This window comes from Juglans microcarpa x Juglans regia, chromosome 3D (genome assembly GCF_004785595.1).
Source record: "Juglans microcarpa x Juglans regia isolate MS1-56 chromosome 3D, Jm3101_v1.0, whole genome shotgun sequence".
In the NCBI taxonomy this organism is placed as follows: Eukaryota; Viridiplantae; Streptophyta; class Magnoliopsida; order Fagales; family Juglandaceae; genus Juglans; species Juglans microcarpa x Juglans regia.
The window spans coordinates 33643108-33663382 of NC_054598.1; the positions used below are offsets into that span (position 1 = coordinate 33643108).

A 20275-nucleotide genomic window follows, 5' to 3' on the forward strand; every position below is an offset into this window, starting at 1 on the left:
CTCAGTCGAGAAATCAAACTGGTTTGGTTGGATACTTCCATCAAACACTCTCAGTGCAAATAGATAATTATCAAACAACCATGGACACCCCTTCAGCACTCTGTTCCTATCTCCCTGAGATGCAAATGTGATTACAAAGCAATTCTCTCCAATCTCACAGAAATCCATATGTTTACTTACTTTCCAAATTTTCACCATCATCGATCTCACTACATCCTTGCCGATCTTCCTCTCAGCACATACTTTTCCCACCAGGCTCCTATCTTCTTTCCTTTTCACTTCTTCCATATCGCCTAAATCAACCTCGATGGGAACCTCCTCATCTTCTTTCAAATTCAGACGTTCACAGATCTCTTCAATGTCCTCCATCGTTATCGCGTCCTACTGATGACAATGCACTCCTTCCTACTCCCAGGGAGTAGAGCAGAATCTCACACTTCACCAGAATCGCCTCTCAGGAGAGATGATAGAGAGAAGACTCGTACCACCTTAACTACGTCACTTTCCTAATATCATACCTTCTCATTGATGCGAAGGTACCTAATATCATACCTTCTCATTGATGCACCATAGTCTCCTTATATCAACCATTATTAAAAGAGAAAAGCTACATACCTACCTTTCTCCCCATACGGCACACCAAGTCTGATATGGCTTTTTCCTTCTTCTTTTTTTTTTTTTTTTTTTTTTTTTTTAATTCTAGTGAAATGTGCGTTTAGTAGAGAAAAAATACCCAAAATCCAAAAGGTTGATTTTCGAATTCCCCCTGCACGTTCTTCCTCTGCTAGCAGTCCAACTGAAAATAATTTGCTATCCACACCACAGGTCTATGGCTATATCTCTTCAACTACCCATGAAGGCATAAATCAAATCCGTATTGATTTAGAAGAGCAATACAAAATAGAGAAGCCTTATAATAAGTCCAAGGAAAACAAAAGCAGGAAATGCAATGTGTGCATACATAGGAAAAATGGCCTGGATGCCTAAAATGAATTTGCGAAACTAGACCTGTAAGTCAAGTCAAGGGTCGAGTTGTCGTCATGGTAGTCAAGGTCGAGTTGTCGTCATGGTAGCCAAGGAAAACAAAAACAGGTACGTAGCTTTTCTCTTTTTTTCTTCGGTTTTCTTTTCCCAGTTGATTTTTCTCTTTCTTCCAAGTCTGGCTAATGCCCAGATCAAAACAAAAAGGGTTTATTTTCGCTCCATGTTCATTAGAATGATTTGCAACATTAAAAAATTGCAAGGGGTGGGAGTAATCGTAATCCCGGGGATTTCCAGGTAGAAGTGATACCCATGAAAATACAGAATGTCCCAGTTGAGAAAAGCTCGACTTTGTACAAAACCCAGAAGGGAAATTTCAATTGTCTTGACATCATGAATAATGATGATCATACAAAGGAAAGAGGAAAAAAAGAAGCTGCAAAATTTGTAAACGGAATTTCAGGCGGAGAAAATTTTCGACATTCAAGAAAGCTAAGATTGGAAATCAGATTTTTTTTTTTTTTTTTAAAGTAAACGAGAGAAAAGCACCAAATTGATAACCTATTTGACAAAAGATAAAAAAAAAAAAAAAGAGCAGAGCTCAAAGATCTTTCGCTGGTCGAAGGCAAAGAGAACTCGCCGCAATGGAACTCATTGCTTGAAATTTTTTATTGCACCCGGTTACGCGAGGGTTTTCCAGCCGGTTGCAAATGGATTTTGGGTATTTCTTCTCTCCTAAACGCACGTTTCACTAGAATAAAAAAAAAAAAAAAACATGTCAGACTTCGTGTGCCGTATGTGGGGAAAGTAGGCAATTGTGTAGATTTTCACTTATTAAAATGGTTAGTTTGGGTACTGAAATAACTCATTATTATTTATTATTTTATTATTATTTTTTATATATTTTATTATTATTATTTATAGAATACTTAAAAATATCTCACTATCTAAACGCAATCTAAAACTCACGTTAAGAGATTTAAACGTTATCATATCAAAAGTTGAAATGATGAGATAATTGTGTAGCTCATGGCACTAATTTAAATTAAAAATATTAATATTAGATATAGGATGTGTAAATCTTGCGTGTATATTTTCTTTAAAAAATATGAAGTTCATTATGAAAAAAGTAAATTTTTTCACATCGATCTCAAATTTTTAATATTTTATTTTAAAATTACTTAAGACTTAAGCATTCTAAAATTATATAAATTATTTAATAATTAATAGAAAAGTGGGTTTCGCCAACAACTCTCCGGTCCAAGATTTTTAATTTTTTTTTTATTATTCAAATCACTATTTTGGCCTAAACTTTTTGGATGTATCGTCCTAACATATTATTATATCAAATTCAAAAGCCACAATAAATGTTCATTACGAATATTTTGATTTTTTATTTTATCCAATTCAACGACCTCTGATTCTAGCTAAAACGACATCTTACAAAAGTCACACTCCTATGTTGAACATAAATATTATATATATACTTTTTTAATCCAATTAGCCTTTATATACAAACACAGAGTCTTACCATTATTTAACATTATCTTGCTTTTTACAACAAAAGAAGTACTTCTTCAATAATTTATTTGATTTATAAATAAAAAATTATTCTCCTTAGTCATTATTCAATATTATACACCCCACACTTTACGAAAAACACCCACACACCGTATAAACAAAAACTATAAATATAAAATGTGTGAGTGAATAGTAATTAATATATAACATTTCTCTTTATAAATCGTTGCAACTTTCACCCACTCTCTTATTTGAAATGTAAATTACTATTTATCTCACTAACTTATACTTTAAAAAGGAGGATTTAAAATTAAATTTATTGGTTTAAATATTAAGTATTGAAATAACCAACGCGTTTTACAGTAGATATTGTTATTAGGGTTGTACACCGATGGGTTCGATGTCGATTTCGACGCAAAACTGAGACACCACAGACGTCTGCCATGAGTCTATTGAATTGGCCGAAACCTTGGGTTTGGAGAGAGAAAACCGATCATATCGATCTCAACGTGCGTCGGTGCTGTCTTCAGTCCACCATCGACGTCTTCTGTGAAGGAGGAGGTACTGAAAAAGAAGGAAGAAGCGTCGCGCCGTCATCTACTATGGAAGAAGAAGAGAGTTGCAGAGAGGAAGAAGAAGAGGGGTGGGGGTTATTAATTCATTTTGAAACGACGTCATTCTATTATTATTATTTTTTGAACTTTCAGGTTCTAAAACGATGTCGTTTCACTCATTTAAGTGAAATGGTGCTGTTTTATATACATATATTAAAAAATAAATAAATATACTGGATCGACCGATTCAGTAGTTTTTCAGGGATTCAAATCGGTGCCAAACTGTCAATATCGGTTTTCTCTCAATTCCTCTCGCCCCCTGACCGGTTCTTTGTCGGTTCTATGCTCTGGCAGGCGGTCTGATCAGTTCGCGATCGGTTAGTTCCTGTACACCCCTAGATATTAATGTATTTAAAAAAAAAAAATTAATGACAAAAGAAAGAGAAAAATTCAATGCGTGTAAGCAGAACAATAATCCAAATCGAATGGCGACAACCGAAAGAAGTCAATCGCCCAACAACTTCGACTTTGACATTTGGGCATTTTAATTAGAGGTAAAAAAGTCTACCGTGTAAAACAGTACAAGCTTATTCCATTAAAAGTTATATTATTGTCAATTCGTTGATTAGAGTATATTATTTATAATTATGAGGTCTCATTTTATTTTTTTATTTTAACTGTTTATGTATTTATTTTTTTATTTGAAATGAATATTAGTGTATTAGTATATTTTTTTTATTTTTTAAAAATATTTAAATATATTAAAAAAATATAAAAAAATAAAAAGGAAATTTCTACTAGTGGGCACGCCCAGCGGTTGAAGCTGAGCGACACACTAACACTATCCCCATTTACATTATTTAAATTGTAAAATTTGATTTATAACATTTAAAATTTATTTTTAAAAAAAATTATCATTTAAATAATCTGAATGGTTTGCATAATAGAATCTTCTTTCCATAAAACTTTGAAATATTTTTTTTTAAAATAAACTCATTCTATGTTGTTTTTTAAGAAAAAAAAAATTCAAACTTTGTGTATGAAAATAGATATTTTATAAATCTTAGAAAAGTAAGTTTCATAAAAATAAAATTATAAATTGAGATGATTTTCTATAATATGTTAGATCTATTTTAGAATGAAAATAATTTTATAATCTGAAGTACTATATCAATCTACATAAATTTATTAATTTCTTTTTTTGAAATTCCTATATTACTATAGTATTTCTAATCTTAAAATTGATATATTTTTCCCTTCTAATCTAGAACTTAAAACTCATTCTTTTCAAACTATGTTAACGTGGAGGACACGTTGGATTTTTTTTTTAATAATCAAAATATGTAATTTATAAATTATAATAAATTAAGATCCACTTTCAAAGTCATTGTTAATCAGAGAGGGAAAAACAAGTTTTTTCTTTATATTTTTTTTTGAAGTTTATATTTTGATAAATAATAATTAATAATAACGGAATTAAATATCGGTAGCTCGTAGGGAACGTATAACAGAGAGAAACTGAGAGAGAGAGAGAGAGAGAGAGAGAGGCTGAAACTCCAAGAAAGAAAGATTTAACTTTACCGTGAGAGTCGTTGCGCGTCTTCCATCTCAACCAAAAAAACCATCTCTCAGTCCCAAAGGTACGCTCTTTAATTTCATATTCATTCTTTAATTTAAAACCCAAAAACCAAAAAAACACAGACTATCTCGGATTTCTATTTTGTTTGGTTTTGGGTGAATTGTCTCATCGAGTAAGTTGACTCCGTTTGGTGTGTGAGAAAGCTGAGGGAAAACGTAAGGAAAAAGGAAATGACAATTTCATTGTAATGTTTTTATGATGTTGTTTGGATTATTCAAATTAGACTGGGAGTTTAATGCTTTCTTTTCTCTCCCGCATATCTTTAGTCGGTGATGGACTAGGGAAAAAGAAAAAAAAATAATAGATACAAAAAATTTGGTTTTCCTGGCTTTAAAACTAGTTTTGGCTTTTGATATCTTTAAAACTTACTTGTGGTTAACTTTAGCATTTAGATGTTCAACTTTGTTAGTTGCTTCTTACTGCCTTTAAATCCCCCAATTTGTCGCGAAAATTCGGGTTCCAACTTTATCTTTTCGAGATCTGTAGGATTTTCAGGGTATTTTCTTTTGCAGTTTGCGTTCAGTTTTAGAAGATATTTATTATATGAAAATTAGATTATTATTAATTTTAAGTTCATGTTTGTTGTTCTGCGTTGCTTAAAAAATTGACAGAGCAAAGAAAATGTTAGTTATATATGGTTCTTGAATCTGCCAACATTTATTTTCTGGAACTTGTTTCCTTGCCTGGAAAATAGAAAAGGGGATTATTTTTATGTATATTATTCTGTCGTTTTACCGTTAAGGAAAAATGAAAAATTATTGTTGGATTAAAAAACTCCACTAATCTAATAGCTTTACTTTACATTCTCTTTCTTCAGCAACCAAATATGGTATTGGAGTTCTCTTTCTTCTAATCTTTTGAAGGTTAGTGGATTTTCAGGAAAGCTTTTTGGAGGACTTGGGTTTTAGGTTTTAAAGGGTTGCAAATATGAGTGACAATTTGATGGAGAAAGTAAGTGCTTTTGGTGAACGCCTCAAGATTGGAGGTGTGGAGGTGGGCCGAAAGATGAGTGCAGGCATGAGCTCAATGAGCTTCAAGGTAAAGGAGCTTTTCCAAACCCCAAACCAGACAGATAAGCTTGTTGAAGATGCAACCTCAGAGGACCTTGACGAGCCTGATTGGGCTATGAATCTTGATATCTGTGACATGATCAATCATGAAAAAATCAACAGCGTTGAATTGATCCGTGGAATAAAGAAGCGGATCATGTTGAAGAGTCCTAGGGTCCAGTACTTCGCTCTGGTGTTGCTTGAAACATGTGTTAAGAATTGTGAGAAGGCTTTCTCCGAGGTGGCAGCCGAGAGAGTTCTTGATGAGATGGTGAAGCTGATTGATGATCCTCAGACTGTGGTTAATAATCGTAACAAGGCTTTGGTCCTAATTGAGGCATGGGGGGAATCGACCAGTGAGCTCCGCTATTTGCCTGTTTATGAAGAAACATATAAGGTATCATAAAGTTCTGTTGCAAAAATTTTGCTACTGGCAATCTTCCATTAACTAATCTTTCCCACTGTCTTTAAACATGAAAAATTATTTTGACCATGGAAAATAAAATTTTTACTTCTCTTTATGCTAGATTCTTTTCTTTGAACCTTTTCTGCTGGTGTTTTTCTGTTTCAGAGTTTAAAATCAAGGGGGATCCGTTTCCCTGGTCGTGACAATGAGAGTTTGGCACCTATCTTTACTCCTCCTCGTTCAGTATCTGATTCAGAATACAATAGTGATCTTCCCCAGCAGGTTCAGCTCGATCTTCCCGTGCAGAGCTTTACAGCTGAACAAACAAAGGAAGCATTTGATGTTGCAAGGAACTGTATGGAGCTTCTTAATACAGTTTTATCCTCTTCACCACAACAAGATGTTTTGAAGGTAATTTTTTTATCTTGTTGCACTGGCTGTCATTTTCTAGATGCACTAATTTGGAAATCTTTTCGAGTGAAATATGTTAGGCTTCTTCTTGGGTTTGACTTTTACCGAAAGAGAATTTTGAGATATGAACTAAGCAGGTCATCTAGATTGTTTAACTACCTTGTTCAAAAATTTTATTCTGAGAAGGGATTATATATTATTTTATTTGATAATATATGATGTAAACATATATTATCAAATAATTAATATATAATTTTGCTATCATCTTAGATAGCTTTTTTTTTATATAAGTAAAGTTATGGGCAAACATATTAGAGAGCTTATATTCTTTTTCTTTCTTTCTAATATGAATATAGAGCTTATATTCCAAAACACACTAATGATGTATATAAACATAATTCTCTGCCACTGTCAAATCATAACTAGATCCTTCTAGTACTTTCTCATATTTTTTTGTTTTGTTTACACTTGAATAAGTTGAATGATTAAATACTTCTCTTCTTGTTACGTATACTCATTTGCAAAAGGCTCCTATTGCTTTTGATTAGAAAACTCATAATTGATGTGATTATTGGTTTGCATAACAGCTGTTTTGTGTGAACATTGATGTTGAATGAGTGTTGATGATTTGTACTGGAGTAGCTCTGGAAAATGTTTAATTTTATGTTAACAGGCTCCAGATAATAATACAAATTACATCAGGATCGGCAAGTGAATGTTCATGATTTTTGGCATCTCTTGCATAATATGAAAACATTGCTGTGCGACTCTTAAAATTCTGAACTGAGTTTTATTTGGTGGTTTATTGTTGAACATTTGTATGTTGTGGCTATATAATATCTAGCCAATAAGACATAAATGCTGTGGGGACTTTAGATAAACATTGTATCCATAGCTCCTTTGGTGAATGATGCAATGATTAATGTGTCAAAAGCACACACTGGCCTTCCTTACAACTCATAACAGGTTGCATACATAACTAAGAGGAAAATGAGTCTAGAAATGAATTGAAGTCATGATTGTATTCCGCTTCTATTGGACCACTTTCCAATATCTTGGACATGACATTCATTAGGGTCCTGTTTGTACCCATTGAAGTAGGCTCTCGGACCTTCCTAAGTATCCAGACATTATCCAAAGTTGATTTTAAAGGGAAAAAATGGATAGTGGACTCGTTGAACCTAGCTGAACACATATTTACACCAAGTGAAGTAAATTTTAAAGCACACATAGTGTTTGAGTTCCATGGATGCAATGTGCTCCCAATTTCAAATATGTTATTTCTGGTTTTGTCTTTGGTTTAAGAGCTCCAATTATAACACTTTTATGGGCTTGGAATGTGTATTTAGCAAGGTTGAACAGAATTTGTAGGTACCAGCCAGGCTAGTTGTTAAAGGGAAAAGTCTGAATGCAAGCGTTTTGGTGGACCTTTGCGCACGAAACGTGATCTGGCAAAACAAAAATGAAGCGTTTTGCATTTTGCTGTGGACTGATCTCTGAGTTCCACCCTTCTCTCTCTCTCTCTCTCTCTCTCTCTCTCTCTCTCTCTCCCCCCCCCCCCCCCCCCTTTTCTCTTCTTCTCCAATTGACTGAACCACATCCCATAGCATCATCTTCTATTCTCTCCCCTTCTCTTCTCCTCCCTTCCTCATACAAAGCCCTTCTCTTTTATTCTCCAGTCTTGAACCCTAGCTAGATCTGACGTATCCAAAGCCCAATCCCCCATTGCCAAACCTTGTAACAAGTCCCTGTAGACAGATCTATCTTCTGCAGTATAAATCTTTTTTTTTTTTTTTTGTGTGGTGAAATGTTAGTTTAATTCGGAGGAGGGAGGCGCATCATCTTTGGGGTCTATTCTTGACCGAACTTAAAAAATGCAGAAAATGTGCTAGCAAGGTCTCAGTTTGCAGTATTCCTCATAGACGTGAAGTTGTTTTCATGGATGACTTTCTAGAATTATTTGAGGATGTTTTCATAGATGACTTTCTGGAATTATTTTTTGGTTTTTCAGTTTTATGTTTTGGATGACTTTCTGGAATGATTTGTTACTGCTGTGCTAATGGAGAGAGAGTAGCCGAACGCTGGGGTAGGAACGAGAGAGAAATCTGGTGTGGGGAGGAATGATATTAGTCGGCTTCTGTTTTCCTTCACCTTCGTATTTTTTTCTTCTGTGTGCGGGTTTTTTTTTTAATAAAACAAATTCCCACGTCAGCTGGGTGCGCCGATTCATCTGCCAAATCGTTTGTATATAGCGGAGCTCTTGTTAAAGTTTTGTGCTGCGTATTAGGGATCTGGAATCCTGGCCACCAGGGGTGGCGGATTTAAGTGTGCAGGAGCACTACCTCCCTTGTCTAGCCTCATTATTGGACCTAAAAAGAGAGAAAAATAAAAGGCTGTACAGTCTTTAATATTGAGGAGTGATTGGTTATTAATTAGCATTAACTTCTCTTTATTTATATTTGTGCCATAACCTTTTGTTGGAGTTTATCTGCTCTGTAATTGAAACTGAATCCTGTAGTTGCCATGGCTTTGTTGGACAATTCCTATGCCTGTTCCAAGTTTACCCAGGTTTTAAAATGTTACCGAGTGATGGAAAATGCATCACTTTCTTCTACTTATCAAAAAAAAAAAAAAAAAATGCATCACTTTCTATACACATATGATGAAATCCATTCCTTTAAAATCAAGTCTCTGGTATTACAGATTCTAGTAGATCTGTACTAAATCATTTGAGTCTGAAAAAATGAGAAGAAAGCCTAGCACAACAACAACGATTTTGCAATGTCGATGTTGTGTTATGTCAATTGCATGTAATTGGACACGTAAAATGATGATAAGATCGAGACATGGTTGATTTATGCCTTCGTCCAAAGAGTTTCTGCTTTATGAGGAACTATTTTGTCAATTTTAGTTATGTTACATATTTTCCTGACTTGAACAACTAATACAATTGTTCTATACTTGGTATGGATTGCTGGTGAGAACACTTCAACATGAATGCAATGTTTATTTCCAGGATGACTTGACAGCCACCCTGGTACAACAGTGTCGTCGCTCACAATCAAGTGTCCAGAGAATTATTGAGACGTCAGGAGATAACGAGGCACTGCTTTTTGAAGCCTTGAATGTAAATGACGAGATCCAGAAAGTTCTCTCCAAGTATGAGGAGCTTAATAAGCCTTCAGATGTTCGTGTTGAGCCAGAACCTGCTATGATACCCGTCGCCGTTGAACCCGACGAGTCACCCCGTTATGCAAAAGAAGAGGCACTGATTAGAAAACCAGCTGGTTCTCGAGGTTCAGGCCCGGGGGGAAGTAACGATGAAATGATAGATGATCTTGATGAAATGATATTTGGTAAGAAAGGTGGGGGTACCTCTGTTTCCGGGCACGATTCCAAGAAGCAACCACCGAAGGATGATCTCATCACTCTTTGAACCACTTCACTCGGTAGTTTCCATGGTTTTTAGGACGTGTTGATACTTGGCTTTTTAGTTGCTGAAGAACATATAAATTTGATGTTTAACAAGCATTGGTTGTGGACTTCCTCTTGAAACTTCAATTGTTTTTTGCTCATCGTGTAAGTAATTCATGTTTATATCTGATCACATGCTTGATGATGGAGTTATCTATCATATAGGAGACATTCTTGAACAAATCAAGTTGTCCGGTTCTCATATGAGGGGTGGTTTGCCCCCCCAAAATGGCTATTATTCTCGTTGGTCCCTGAAATTAGCCCCAAATTATTTGGATTTATTTCTTTTTTGAGCTCCCCAGATGATTTGTTTAGTAAGGGTATGGTGCCTAAAATCCCGTTGTTATGTTCATATTCAGAAAGGGTAGTTAATAATTATAGTTGGTTGTGAAATCCTGTGATATGATTGTGGGGAAATGAAATAAGAGTTTGACTTACCCCTCATAAAATTTTATTAGATATATCTTGTTAAAAATTAAATGGATAAGATTGATAAAATTAAAAAAAAAAAAAATAAGTAGACTTTTCTATCATTCTTATTAATTTATTTTTTAAATAAAATTTTATTGGATACATCCCGGTAATTGATGGCATTGAAAATTACTCAATTGTTTGTCTATTAAAAAAAATATTGAAACAACTCTTTTATCTCCTCCGTCTATTTTTTATTTTTTTTAATCTCCTCCGTCTATTACTTATGTGGTAGCATTTTATCTACCATTTAATGTTCTTTTTGTTAAAAAGGTCCGATTGGAATTCCGTCTAATTTTAAACTGAGTTTAATATTTAAATATTTAATATTTAAATATTTAATTTTTAAATTATTAAATTTATCTCAAAATACATCTTTATACGTAGAATTTACAATCTTTTTCAACCTAATATCACTTTACATGCAAGACTCATAAATACATCTAAATTTATTTTAGATAAGTTTTATAAAATTTACTCTACCATCTCAATTCATTACTATTTATAAAAAATTTAACTAATTTTAACTCAACTCAACATCTTAACTTGACCATAATTGGGGATAAAATAATAACTTCGATAATTTAGTTATTGTATTAAAAAAAATAGATAGAAATTTGAGGAGTAAAATATAATTTTCTCGATATTTTTTTAGCATTGAAAAAGACATTCGGTAATTAACAAGAGATGATAATCACTAATGAGCTTGCTCCGGCGAAAACCCAACCATATATTTATATAAGAGTCATGACGAGGTGAGAAAAGTAGACTGTGTGAACATGTGAGAACTGAATTCCCAATCAAATTCTCCGGCGAATACGAATATGGCCGGTAAACCGAGTCCAAGAACCAGGTCCAGGTCCTCCTCCCCAATCCTCCTTGTTACTCTCTCTCTCCTTGCTCTCTCCATTCTCTTCTTCCTCTTCTCCCTATCCCCGAGAACCCTCCCCTCCGACACTTTCCCGACCCGGAAACCCGAGACCTCCTTCGTCGCTTCGCTGGAGCACTTCCTAGTCCACCGGGCCCCCAAATCCCCTCCAGCAGCCCTCTTAGTCCGTGGTACAGACGACGTCGTTAGAGATCTCGACGACTCCATGTCTAGGATAGAGAGCGAGAGGGTGCTCGGAGACCCTTACTTCCCCGTTGGAATGCCTATTAGGGTTTATGTGTACGAGATGCCAAGCAAGTTCACCTACGATCTGCTTTGGCTGTTTCGGAACACTTATAGAGACACCTCCAATCTCACCTCCAATGGCAGCCCCGTCCACCGTTTAATCGAACAGGTTTTTTCTTTTTTTATAATTATAATTTATTTATAAAGATAGAGAAAAATGGGGAGCGATGGAATTTTATTTTTTGATTTATTTTTTTAAATGAATGCAGCATTCAATTGATTTCTGGCTGTGGGCCGATTTGATTGCTCCGGAATCGGAGAGGCTGTTGAAGAGTGTGGTGAGAGTTGATAGGCAGGAGGAGGCAGACCTCTTCTACATACCATTCTTCACCACCATAAGCTTCTTCTTACTGGAGAAACAACAGTGCAAAGCGCTTTACAGGGTGTGAGTGATCTTCCAAGCTTTACTTTCATGTATTATTGCTGTACATCCCTTTGTATATCGATGTTACTTTACTGTTTATTTACATGTCTCTGTGAGTGTATATAAACTTATATCAGACCAATTCCTATTTTCCATCCCAAAGTAGAGGAAAAGGTACATTATTGATGAAAAAGTTGAAAATTAAAAAAAATTGTTGATCTTCTTGGAAACTTGTATGGCAGGGCTTCAATGAAAAATATATATATATATATATATTTTCTTTTTGATTAACGGTGATGGTAATGCAGAAAAATTGAACATTTTAACATTAACTTTTGTAAATTTCATATACAACGAGACAACCCAAAAAGGGAAGGTTATATATCTTTTTCTGAGGCAGACAAGTATGATTTGCCAGTGAAATCGACAAGTTATGAACCCCATTATGTTGTTCCTAAAACTCTGACAATACTTTTACCTGTGGAATAGGACGCTCTTAATTGGGTGACAGATCAGCCTGCGTGGAAGCGATCTGGAGGAAGAGATCACATACTTCCAGTTCATCATCCCTGGTCTTTTAAATCTGTTCGCAAATTCATGAAGAATGCAATTTGGCTGCTACCAGATATGGACTCCACAGGGAACTGGTGATTCTCTAAGTTGCAAAGGAACCTATATTTTATTTGAAAAAATCTTTTCATCATCCCAAGTCCCATCATCTCATGATGTGGTATTATATGATAGGTTCACAGGTAAAATGTAATAAATAATTTCCAATCACCTAATGCCACATCATAGGATGATAAAAGGATGATGGAAATTGGGATGATGAGTAGCATTACTTATTTTATTTTAGAAGTTCATTACTCATTAAACTGTAATCAAGTGACTTTTCATCTGACTTTCAGGTACAAGCCGGGACAGGTTTTTCTGGAGAAAGACCTAATTCTTCCTTATGTTCCCAATCTTGATTTATGTGATGCCAAATGCTTAGAGGAAAGTTATTCAAAGAGAACCACACTACTCTTTTTCCGGGGGCGTCTTAAAAGAAATGCTGTAAGAATATTTGTTATTCAATGACTATATTTCATTGGTTTGTGTTAAAACTCCCGGAGTTAAAGCTAATTTTTGTGGGCGTTTGACTGGGCACCTGGTTTTCTTATTTGTGTGGCATGAGTTGAATGTCCTGAATTTGTGAGATTTGATTGCTGCTGCAATTCATAATAAATTTTCTTTTGTTGAATCTTTCAAGAAATACACAGTGGAGCATTACTAATATTTTTTATAAGTAAAAAGAAAATTTTATTAATACAATGAAATAGGCGAAGCCGTAAATAGGGAGTATCTAATATTGAGAGTGTAGAAAATGGCTCCTACTTGTCTCGTTTGGTGTATTTGGAGAGAGAGAGAGAAAAAAGGAGGACCGTGAATGGACAATGGAGGAGCTCAAGACTTTTCTTAATACTCTACTTTGGGCAGCTTCTATAGACTTTAATGGGCTTAATTTACATTATTTTCTTGTATCTTTTCTCTTTCTAGATAGGTGCATCTCTTGTATACTTCTTATGTGTTTGGATTGCACCTTTTGTGCATTGTAATGAAATCTTGTTACTCATAGAAATATGTATAACATATTTCAAACAGCCCAAACAAGGTTAAATTTAATCCATGGTGTTTTGTAGCTGATTCATCTGATGATTTTGGGGTGTCCAATGGACAAATTTAAGGGAAGAGTAGGGACATAAAAGAGACGCCCCGGGAAGAAAAGACAAAGGAGAAGATAGTTATCTGGAGATATGTTTTTATTTATTTTAATAAAAGGCAGATAATGTCTCTGAACACGACATTCATTGGCCAGAATTTTAGATGGTTTTTTTGTCTCTTCCTTTTAACTCCTGGCTTTTGATGTCTCTAAATTATGATCCTTGAGAACAGAACTTTCTATTTCTGTGTCAAATTATTCATGTGTTTCCAACTTTTATTTGCTTTTTTCATAGGCATTTCCAACTTTTATTTGCTTGTGTGGATTTTATATGTTTCAAGGCTATGCTGCTTATTTTGGTATACTTTCAGGGAGGAAAAATACGTGCTAAACTTGTAGCTGAATTAAGTGGTGCCAGGGATGTAATTATAGAGGAGGGAACAGCTGGAGAGGGAGGCAAAGAAGCAGCCCAGAATGGCATGCGCAGGTAATATGAATAGATGCTTACTGTGTTTTGTGGTGTTCTTTGTTATTGCTCTATTAAGTAGTCGAGTTGTTTTGTCTGTAATCAGGTCCATCTTTTGCTTAAACCCAGCTGGTGACACTCCATCATCTGCTAGATTGTTTGACGCTATTGTTAGTGGATGTATTCCTGTTATAGTTAGTGATGAATTGGAGCTTCCGTTTGAAGGAATACTTGATTACAGAAAGGTGTGCATGCATTCCTAAAGATTGTTCTGTTATTTCCTTCCCTTGATTCTTCTCTTGAAGCCATAAGGAAAAACATTATTGATTAAATGAGGGAATTCACTTGTTCTTATTCATGTTAAGCACTTTGAAAGAGGCATCATTGATCCACTCACTTGAAAACTAACTTTAAAAATCTCTGCATTAGCATAAATTCCTGGCCTGATTTATTTCTTCATGGTTTTGAGTTTAAAAGTTACAGTTGGACACAATAGGGATGTTTTATAACCCACATTATGGGGGGAAAAAATGTACAACGTTAACATTCTTGTTACTTGTGTCTTAATAATTGGATAGTAGATGAATTAGGCCCCTAGACAAGTAAGTATAGCTGGCAGGTGTGCCTTCTTTGTTTGGACTGCTTTTCTTGGGAAAAACCTGACCATGGACAATCTGAGGAAGCGAGGGCTTGTTGTTATGGATTGGTGCTATATGTGTAAAAGAAGTGTTGAAACAGTGGGTCATTTATTACTTCACTGTGAGGTGGCCAGGGTCTTATGGGATAGGATTTTTAGTAGGACTGGACTTGCTTGGGCAATGACTAGGAGGGTGGTGGATCTCCTTGCTAGTTGGAGAGGTCTTCAGGGTAATCACCAAATTGCTGCAGTGTGGAATATGATTCCTTTATGTCTCATCTGGCATATTTGGCCATAAAGGAATGGTCAGCATTTTGAAGATTGAGAATGCTCACTGGATGATCTTAGACACTTCTTCTTCCGTACTTTATTCTTGTGGGTTTCTGTCATTGTCCTCAATGGGATTAGGTTTTCTCCACGTATCCGTTTCTAGATCATACTTGTAATTAGGTGTTCTCCATGTATACTTCTTGTGTGCTTGGGCTTTGCCTGTTTACTTGATCAAATAAAATCTTATTTTACCTATATATAAAAAAAAAAAAAAAAGGTGTGCCTTGTCCATTTTACATGGCAGGTGAGAGCTGAAAATTTTATGGGTTGCCGTCGTTTAAATATGACAGAGCAATTTCTTGAGGCCTTTGATGTCTTTATCCTCCTATGCAGATAGCTTTATTTGTTTCATCCAGTGATGCTGTACAACCAGGATGGCTTTTAACATTTCTAAAAACTGTTAGCCCTGCTCATATCAGAGAAATGCAACAAAATGTAGTCAAGGTTTGTGACTTTTTTTTTCAAGCATTCTGGTTCCACTGTGTCGTGGATTTATAAATATATATATTTCTTTTCTTTTCTTTCCTAGATCAAAGGCTTTACTGAGTGTGAAATTGTGCTTTGCTTCTTTGAGCTGGAGCTCTCTTCTGTTTTTATTTTATGCAATGGATTAAATAGACATACTACATATATAATTTGATTGACAGTTTACCTCTAGCTTGAAAACAATTGACTCTTGAACATTATTCTTTTAAATAAGGGTGGTAATTGAGCCATTTCTTTGAGGTTACTCATGAATCTTCATTTTTGCAGTATGCAAGACATTTTCTGTATTCCAGTCCCGCTCAACCTTTGGGTGCAGAAGACTTGGTTTGGAAAATGGTTTGTAATTTCTCTTCCTCAAATAAGAAGTTTGCCTTTGGTTGAATATTTGCTTACAGGTGTACGTTTGAGGAAGTAACGCTCGAGAAACATTATGCTGATTATTAATTTGCCCTTGTGTGACTACAGAATGTCATTTAACTGGTTTTTTAGATAGCAGATATTTCAGAGGATGAATCTTAATTTGTTTACAACTTAGAGAAGTCCATGTGGTCATAATTTTAATTCAAAATAATGATGTGGAGCGTAGCCATTTTCTTTTCTTAAATAAAACTGTATCAATGCGATACTATTACTAGGTATGTACATATCTATTTTAGGATTCTGTGAGAAGTTGTGGTTAGTTTATTTTGAGGATTATCCACGCCAATCCAATCTCTGTACTTAAGGGTCCCAATATCAGTCTCACTTAAGTGTGATCTTTCTTGGGAGGGATGGCAAGGTCATACGTGTGATCTGTCCTACCATTTCAGCATTTTTGCATGCAGTGACAGCTCGCAGGTCTCAAACCTCATTGCGCTCGGCAGCACATACCAATGCCCCAGACACTGACCCCTTGCAAAACCAGTCTTTCAGGATATCATGTCAGTCTTTCAGGATATCATAGAATCCACAACACTTGATGTTCTAATATTGCTGTGCGATTGAGCAAATTGACATTTCTTCATGTTGTTTATGAGTCTCCCATTTTTCGAACAAATCATTATGTTTGGTTTGACATGTTTCTTTCATTTTCCATCTTTTGAATTCTGTTTTTGTATAAGATGATAGTAGAAGTTATCTAACAATAATCATAATGCTTGTCACAAACTTCAAGCTTGAAATTATCTAACAATTTTCTAATAAACAGATGGCTGGTAAGTTGGTAAATATCAAGCTCCACACCCGGAGATCTCAGCGTGTGGTGGAACAATCTAGAAGCCTGTGCACTTGTGATTGTCAACGAGCAAACATTACTAGCCCAAGTCGCTTATTTTAATGACTTGCCACTCTGTGATGAAAAATATCCTTTCCTGCACCGGCCATAATGGTGGTAGGTCACAAATATAATATGCACGGTAATTGTTTTCCTGTAGTTATTATGGATAAGATTTTGTGAAATTCAATTTTGTTTCCATGTACAAGCTTAAGCTCCCCTCCCCCCAAATCTCTCTCTCTCTCTCTCTCTCTCTCTCTCTCTCATGTACACAATTAGTGGCAGCCAATCTTAGGTTCCAATGTTGGAGGATTGAGCTTTGATACTCATCATTCCACATACCATACTACATACTACACTTTTTTTTTAATTGATTTTATTCATGCACGGAAGCAGGGTTTACTCTGCAGGGGTGGGTCCAAAGGGCCTTGCCTTGGAGAAGTTCATCGACGTAAAAAAAAAATAAAAAAAGAAAAGAAAAGAAGTTATTTTACTCATCATCCATACACCACATAATTGTTAAGGGGAAAAGAAATAAAAAATCATGTAGTGTGTGGCATAGGGATGATGAGTAGAATTTTTATGGAGGATTAATTTAGTTGTGTAATCTTCTTTGTTTGGAGGGACAAGTATAAATTTTGAGAGCAATATGATTCAACTTAGATTTTTTTATTTTTTTTTTATTTTGTTGGAGATCTATTTATTGGGTCCATGGCTGCATAATTGTTTTGATAAATCCCTCTTTATTGATGTAGTTCTTATACAATCTTAAGTATCTCTCCTTGAGCCGTAAAAAAGTTTTATCGACTGAACCAACATTGGTTTACAAGTTGAAAACAGTACTGAGTGAATTTATATATATATGGTTGTAAAGCTCAATTATGTGTTATCTATTTGCTTCGTCATTGGACCATAAGGTGAAAGATTATCAAGTACAAAAAACTTGGTTGGTGCATTTGGAAAGAAAAATGATACAAGTTTCGAAGATTTTGAGAGGATTATACATTAGCTGAAAGTTTTCTATTTTAAAACCTTATTTTTATGGGTAAGGGTTATTGATTTTAATAAGCTAAATGTCTGCAATTTTCTAATTTTTGTTCTAAACTCTAGCTTGGTATTTATATGTGGTTTGCATATTTGGGCTATACCTCCTCCTCCTTTTTTTTTTTTTTTTTTTGAATAAAATTTCTTTTCTTTTTTGACCAATAAAATTCTTGATTACTTGTAAAAATAAAAAATAAAAAATTTAAAATTGAAAAGTGTTTATATTGATATTGACATAAGATGAAATGACATTGACATTGTTATTTCTTTTAAAATTGGAAATTGAAAAAGCATTTGTAATTACCACGTCAGCAACCATTAAATCCACTCTGATTGGACCGTGTTTTTCACGCTCCTTAGTGGGAAGGATCCGTAGTCACGAGTCACGGAGTCGAAAAGCCACGCAGGAGAAGAATAGAAGGAGACATGCGAGAATTACTCCGTTATTCCCTCCTGCATTTAAGAATTAAAAGAATTGGATGGCCAATCTTGTAATAAGTTGCAAAGGCCAAATGGCATTCATTCTCGCAATCAAAATATACGTTCCACGTGAGCGAGCGTATATTTAGGCCTTTTTCTGTTTTCATATTAGAATTTAATTTTACTCATCATTATAATTTTTTTAAATTTTTATATAAAATATAATAAATAATTTATTTTTAAAATAATTTAAAATAATAATAATATTAAAAATATTATTTTAATAATATTTTATTTAACTCATCTTAACTCATTTCTAAATTCATCTTAAAAAAATTTTGATATCACTCATCCTACATATTATTTATTTTATTTTATTTAAATTAATTAAATTCTTTTATTCATCGTTTATACATCGCATATCACATATTTAATAAGAAAAATTATATATAATATGAGAATGATAGGTATCTGAGAAATATAACCTTTACAGCAGTTTGTGCTTTTGACCCAGCCAACCAATGGAAAGACGCCACCTGGGTCAGAGTAGCAATTCTGTAATTCTGAAGAAACACGAAGGGCAACTCAGTAGTTTGGAAATGAAGAAAGATTAGTTGGAATGGGAACAATGAAACTTCCTACTTTCCCAGTTGAAACTTGAGACAGCAAATTAAGAAGAAGCGTGTTTACACCAAACCACACGCTTTCTGTTGTGACTCGGAACAGCTCAACCATATGAAAACCTTTACGTAACTCCAACATTAGTTTGCATTAGTTGGATGTCTTATTACTTGTAATGTTTAATAACTTGTTTTAATTTACCCTATATGACTAAGTATATTTTCTTAAATTAAAAATTAGGAGAAGTCCTCCTCTTCACATGGAACCCTTATAACCTTTACGACAGCTTATAAGAATAATGTTAGATATAATTTTGATGTGTGTAAATCTCTCATATTCTGTTTAAATAAAAGTGAGATTTAATATTAAAAAATCTATTTATTTTCTAAAAAGATAGTACGCAAAATTTGCATATTCTAAGACTATATATAACTTATTCATCAACTTATAATGTTAATTCCTTTAATCTGAACCATTCTATTAAATAAATTAAGTCTTTTTTAGTAGTGTTTGTCAAATTTAAAATATGTTTGAATATGATTAATGGGAAGATGATCATAAATGTTATGTTGGTAGAAGTGATAAACACTAAAATAGTTTAATTAGAAAAAAATGGTAGATTATGAAATATTCTGATAATTGTTTTTGACTCGCACAAAAGTTTGGACTCTTGTGTGTGAATGGTGTATGAACTTCTCCTCTTATACAGTCCTAAGAGTAAATTTAAATTAAAAATGAGATGCTATGAATTTAAGCCTTCATGAACACAATGATGAGGATACAACCAAATGAGATTTATGTCCATTATCTATGTTTGTTGGCTTGATAATACTTTTATTTTTAGTTGTATTAGAGTCGAGTAAAACTCCGATTTATATTGATTTTGAGAGAGCGCACTCAGTTTCCTATTATTTAGATTCCTAGTAAATTATTATTAAAATGGTATTGTTATTTCGTTTAAATAAAGTAAAATGATAAACATCCAACCATTTTTATAATGAGAAATTATATTTGCAGTTGAGAAATGAATAAACACCGCACAATCTCTTTGAAAAAAAATAAGTAAATATGAGATCTATTTGAAAAAAATAATTATTTAATAGTAAATTATACTCTTTTTTAAAATAATTGCGCTGTGTTTGTGCAACATTACCATTAGGCAATTAGGTTTCACTTTTACCTGTTTTAACACGAAAAAATTCCAAAGGAATACTCCATTTCTCAAAATGAAGAAAATGCTATGAAAGCACCCTTTTTCATAATTATATTTCAC

General features: G+C 34.1%; 2 protein-coding genes across 4 annotated transcripts; both read left to right on the top strand.

Moving 5' to 3' along the window:
- The first annotated feature begins 4549 nt into the window (after positions 1-4549).
- Positions 4550-10239, top strand: LOC121255574 (TOM1-like protein 1). Of its 3 annotated transcripts, none has more exons than XM_041155944.1 (4): positions 4550-4696; positions 5575-6141; positions 6316-6561; positions 9539-10239. In XM_041155944.1, the coding sequence occupies exons 2-4, from the start codon at positions 5623-5625 to the stop codon at positions 9995-9997; spliced, it is 1224 nt and encodes a 407-aa protein (XP_041011878.1). In that variant the 5' UTR covers positions 4550-4696; positions 5575-5622; the 3' UTR covers positions 9998-10239. The 3 variants fall into 3 exon arrangements, with proteins under 3 accessions (XP_041011878.1, XP_041011881.1, XP_041011879.1); XM_041155947.1 differs by having other exon boundaries at positions 9578-10239; XM_041155945.1 differs by lacking the exon at positions 4550-4696 and having other exon boundaries at positions 5564-6141.
- A 999-nt stretch (positions 10240-11238) lies between these two features.
- LOC121255571 (probable arabinosyltransferase ARAD1) lies at positions 11239-17122 on the top strand. Its single transcript, XM_041155943.1, has 9 exons — positions 11239-11789; positions 11890-12063; positions 12534-12691; positions 12953-13100; positions 14118-14233; positions 14319-14457; positions 15513-15623; positions 15933-16001; positions 16852-17122. The coding sequence occupies exons 1-9, from the start codon at positions 11331-11333 to the stop codon at positions 16978-16980; spliced, it is 1503 nt and encodes a 500-aa protein (XP_041011877.1). The 5' UTR covers positions 11239-11330; the 3' UTR covers positions 16981-17122.
- Positions 17123-20275: the final 3153 nt, after the last annotated feature.

Coding starts and splice junctions, on each gene's coding strand:
- LOC121255571 (XM_041155943.1), top strand. CDS start 11,331: ATGGCCGGTAAACCGAGTCCAAGAACCAGGTCCAGGTCCTCCTCCCCA. Junction 14,234..14,318: donor GCCCAGAATGGCATGCGCAG/GTAATATGAATA, acceptor GTCTGTAATCAG/GTCCATCTTTTGCTTAAACC. Junction 14,458..15,512: donor GAATACTTGATTACAGAAAG/GTGTGCATGCAT, acceptor CCTCCTATGCAG/ATAGCTTTATTTGTTTCATC.
- LOC121255574 (XM_041155944.1), top strand. CDS start 5,623: ATGAGTGACAATTTGATGGAGAAAGTAAGTGCTTTTGGTGAACGCCTC. Junction 6,142..6,315: donor TTTATGAAGAAACATATAAG/GTATCATAAAGT, acceptor TTTCTGTTTCAG/AGTTTAAAATCAAGGGGGAT. Junction 6,562..9,538: donor CACAACAAGATGTTTTGAAG/GTAATTTTTTTA, acceptor TATGGATTGCTG/GTGAGAACACTTCAACATGA.